This window comes from Mauremys reevesii, linkage group 15 (assembly GCF_016161935.1).
Source record: "Mauremys reevesii isolate NIE-2019 linkage group 15, ASM1616193v1, whole genome shotgun sequence".
In the NCBI taxonomy this organism is placed as follows: domain Eukaryota; kingdom Metazoa; phylum Chordata; order Testudines; family Geoemydidae; genus Mauremys; species Mauremys reevesii.
The window spans coordinates 2,357,925-2,362,008 of NC_052637.1; the positions used below are offsets into that span (position 1 = coordinate 2,357,925).

The 4,084-nt window shown below is 54.6% G+C and overlaps 1 protein-coding gene across 2 annotated transcripts; it reads right to left on the minus strand.

The window, feature by feature from the left end:
- Positions 1-2,468, minus strand: LOC120382908 (oocyte zinc finger protein XlCOF6.1-like). Of its 2 annotated transcripts, none has more exons than XM_039500387.1 (3): positions 2,418-2,468; positions 1,757-1,870; positions 1-1,440 (listed from the first exon to the last, which is right to left on the minus strand). In XM_039500387.1, the coding sequence occupies exons 1-3, from the start codon at positions 2,449-2,451 to the stop codon at positions 317-319; spliced, it is 1,272 nt and encodes a 423-aa protein (XP_039356321.1). In that variant the 5' UTR covers positions 2,452-2,468; the 3' UTR covers positions 1-316. The 2 variants fall into 2 exon arrangements, with proteins under 2 accessions (XP_039356321.1, XP_039356320.1); XM_039500386.1 differs by having other exon boundaries at positions 1-1,443.
- Between the last annotated feature and the right edge of the window lie 1,616 nt (positions 2,469-4,084).

Here is a 4,084-nt window from a genome sequence, read left to right on the forward strand (position 1 = left end):
CAATCTGCTGGCAATGCCCCTACTTATACAGCTCAAAAGTCAAGGAATAACACATCCACTGCTTTTCCCTCATCCACAGAGCCACTTATCTCCTCATAGAAGGCAATTAGTTACTCAGCCATGACTTGCCCTCTTCTTTCAAGTCTTTCAAAAAACATATTTACATGTTAAACTCTAGCTTACTAAGGTGGACATACTTTTAAAATCTCTCTCTAAAAGTTGAATCTGAGTGAATTACATTCAAGTTGCTTAATCTTTTGTTGACATGTGCCAGAGAAGTTTAAATCCTGTGTGGATCTTTCCATGTTTAATGAGGTCAGACCCCTATATGAAACTTTTCCCGCAGTCCAAGCACCTCTGGAATCTCTCTTGTGTGGATTGCCCGATGTTGAACAAGCTCTGACCTTTGTATGTAACCTTTCCCACACTGCAAGCACTTGTGGGGTCTCTCTCCTGTGTGGATTGCCTGATGTTGAATAAGATGTGACCTTTGTATGAAACTTTTCCCACAGTCCAAGCACTTGTGGGGTCTCTCTCCCGTGTGTAATGCCTGATGACGAACTAGGTGTGACCTTCGTATGAAACTTTTCCCACAGTCCAAGCACTTGTGGGGTCTCTCTCCCGTGTGTAATGCCTGATGACGAACTAGGTGTGACCTTCGTATGAAACTTTTCCCACAGTCCAAGCACTTGTGGGGTCTCTCTCCTGTGTGTATTGCCTGATGTTGAATAAGATGTGACCTTCGTATGAAACTTTTCCCACAGTCCAAGCAATTGTGGGGTCTCTCTCCTGTGTGGATTGCCTGATGCTTAACAAGGTTTGAACTCTCTGTGAAACATTTCCCACAGTCCAAGCACTTGTGGGGTCTGTCTCCTGTGTGGACTGCCTGATGCTTAACAAGGTGTGACCTTCTTAGGAAACTTTTCCCACAGTCCAAGCACTTGTGGGGTCTCTCCCCACTGTGGCTTAACTGATGTCTAATTATTTGTGTCTTCGAAATGCAACATTTCCCGTACTCGAGGGATTGAGAGGGTTTTTCTCCAGTGTGGCCTCTCCCATGGTTATTAAGATCTGAGAGCTTATTGAAGCTTTCCCCACGGTCCAAGCATTGAAGGGGTTTCTCTCCAGTAAGGATTGTCTGATGAGTCACAAGCTGTGATCTCACAATGAACCCTTTCGAACACTGAAGGTAGTGCCAGGGTGTCTCTTCCTTGGCATCCTCCTCTTCTCCCCCACTGTTAATAGATTCATCCACTTTCTTCCCTGAGTGGTTTCCTAGCAGCCTCTCTGACCTGTGCCAATTTCCACAGGCTTCTTTGGGTTCGAAGCACTGGGAAAAATTCCCTTCAGCAATTCCCACAAAGGTCCCCTGCGGTTCCACTTCCCCGGGAACTTCCTCATGATGATTCCCCTCCTCATTCTCACTCCCTCGCTCAGCACCTGCTGGGAGAGACACAATCCAGTCATAAGTCATTGTGCTGGGGAGAAAGAGGAATAGTACTGAGGGAAAACCCAACACAAAGATTGAGCAATTGGACTCCTCCTCCACATCCCACCCAAACACTCACAGGGAAGGAAAACTGGGAATCAAACTCCTGCAGGTAAGAGGCTGGGTGGAATGGCATGAGCTATATCTGATGACTGCAGCCCTGTCCTGGCTGAGATGAGGAAGAACTGTGGGTGTTTATTCACACCATATTTGGGGATTCTCAGCTTTTTCCTTCATTCCCTAGATGGTTTCTGTGTCAGTCCTCACCTCTATGGATGCATCTCGGAAGCCTTCTTTCCTCGCAGGCCTGGAGATCAGGCAACCAAGGCTCTTCCCCTCGTTCCAGCCGGACAATCAGTTCAGGTTTGGTTAGGGGGAATCCTGTGCAGAGGGTGAAATCAGACCAGATCAGGGTGCATGGAGCATTGGTGTAGTATTTGTCAGAAAGGACATTCTGTGAGCGGAACCTGTCCCTGTGCTCTGCTGGAGGAACGTGGAATCCAAGAAGATGGGAAAACGGTCACTGAGCCCCCTTGCAGAGAGGAATTTGTCTGGGGAGGTGAGTTGAATTATTACTACACCCTCACTAGGCGTTCCCACGATCTGTGCGCTCCCCAGGGCTGGAGCTAGTCCCAACGAGGGAAGTGAATAGGGATTGTGTGTGCAGCCTCGAAACAACACAGACAGGACAATGCTCGATTAATGCCCCTTTGAAAGCTGGAGAGGTGGGGATGGTTTAGCTTGTCCCTTGGGTGTTGACAGCCATGTCCCACTGGAGGGGGCACGGAGATGCAAGTCTCTCTCACACGGCAGCTGTGCATTATGGAACCCACTCACCTCTGATTTAACTGACATGGGAAGAACATGACCACATATAGACACAAACCCCCCACGTCTTCTAGTATCTGAGGGGACAGGAATCCCTTACCCAGCGAGGTCACTGTCTCGTAGTTCTCCTGCATGACGTCCCTGTAGAGGGCTCTCTGAGCGGGGTGCAGCAGAGCCCCCTGCTCCTGGGTGAAATACACAGCCACCTCCTCGAAGGTCACTGGCATCTGAAACAACAAAAGGCCCCGGTCATTACCTGCTGCTCGAGCCACAATCCCAATAGTCACGTGGGAGGAAGGATAAAGAAATGGAAGCTCTGGGAGGGCCACAGTTGCAGAATCCCACCCCCACCCTGCTCAGAGCAGCCAGGAGGCTTCAGGGGGTGGGAGAAGGTGAGAGCTCCTTGTCCCCCCAGCACACGGAGCAGGGCAGGGTCTTCTCATTTCCCACACTCCTGCCAGCCACAGGGTGATACGGGAAGCAGAGCTCTGAGCCGGGGACAGGGACACCCCCCGAATTCCCCCCAGACTCTTCAGACCCTCCCAGTAACAGTATCTCTGAGCCAAATGCTAGAAAAAGAGCAGAACTAAAGGGGCCACGTTGGGGGATTTCCCCGCACTGCCCTGTAAACTCCTCTCCCTGAGGAACAGCCAGAGCCCTCTGGTGGCATCACCTGAAGAACGAGCTGCCCTGGACTCCTGCAGCAGCCCCCAGGGACAGACAGGCAGAGGCTGAGCCCAGTGGCCCATCCACACTCCCTGCCTGCCCAAAGCAGCAGTGACTCCGGTGGGGCTGAGATGTGAATCCTGCCCAGAAATCAGACCAGGGCCCCGGGCAGACCCCAAAACTCATGAGACACAGACCCCGCCAGCACGGGGGTGTCTGACAATAACACACACTGGGAGCAGGGGGGGGGCTGTCCCCCTTCCGCCTCCCCACATTCCCCTTCCCTCGCAGTGCCCCCCTCTCACATCTTCCCCCATTCCAGCCTCGCTCCCCTCAGGCCCACAATGGCCCCGATCCCCCCGCATCGCCCCATCTTCCCTTCAGTGCGCCCCGCCCCCATCTCAGCCTGCCCCCCGCAGCCCCGCACCCGCCTCCTGCTCCCACCCCGCTCCCCCGCCTGCCCTCACCCCCGGCACCTCTTTAGCCTCCGCCCCCTGCAGCCCGAGGGTGCCGGGGGGGCGGTTCTCTCTCACCTTCCCTCCGAGCGGGGCCCCCCGGGGCAGGGGCCGGGCCGGGCTGGGGGCTCTGCCCTGGGAGAGGCTCCTGGGGGGGAGCAGCGGGAAGGGCCCTGCTGGAGATTCCCCTCTCCCGGCTGCAGCCAGGGCTCCGGGCTCCCAGCACCAGCCGCCCCCCGGGGCTCGGGGATCTCGCTGGGAGCCAGAGTCACCGCAGCGGCTGCGAGTCACTTCCTGCGGCCGGGCCTGAGCCCAGCGCTCGCTGCCCCGGAACCGCCTCCGGCTGCTCCTGGGTCCTAGCGATCAAGCCGGCTCCATGCAGCATCTCTGGGCGCGTGTTACCAGCACTGGGTGACCATTTGGTCACCCTACCAGGAGTGGTGAAAAAGTTAGAGCTCGCTGGGCTGGTGGAGTTATCCCTTGGGGGGAGGGATAACTCAGTGGTTTGAGCATTGGCCTGCTAAATCCAGGGTTCTGAGTTCAATCCTTGAGGAGACCACTTAGGGATGTGGGGCAAAAATTGGTCTTGCTAGTAAAGGCAGGGGGCTGGACTAGATGGTCCTTTCCAGCTCTAGGAGATTGGTAT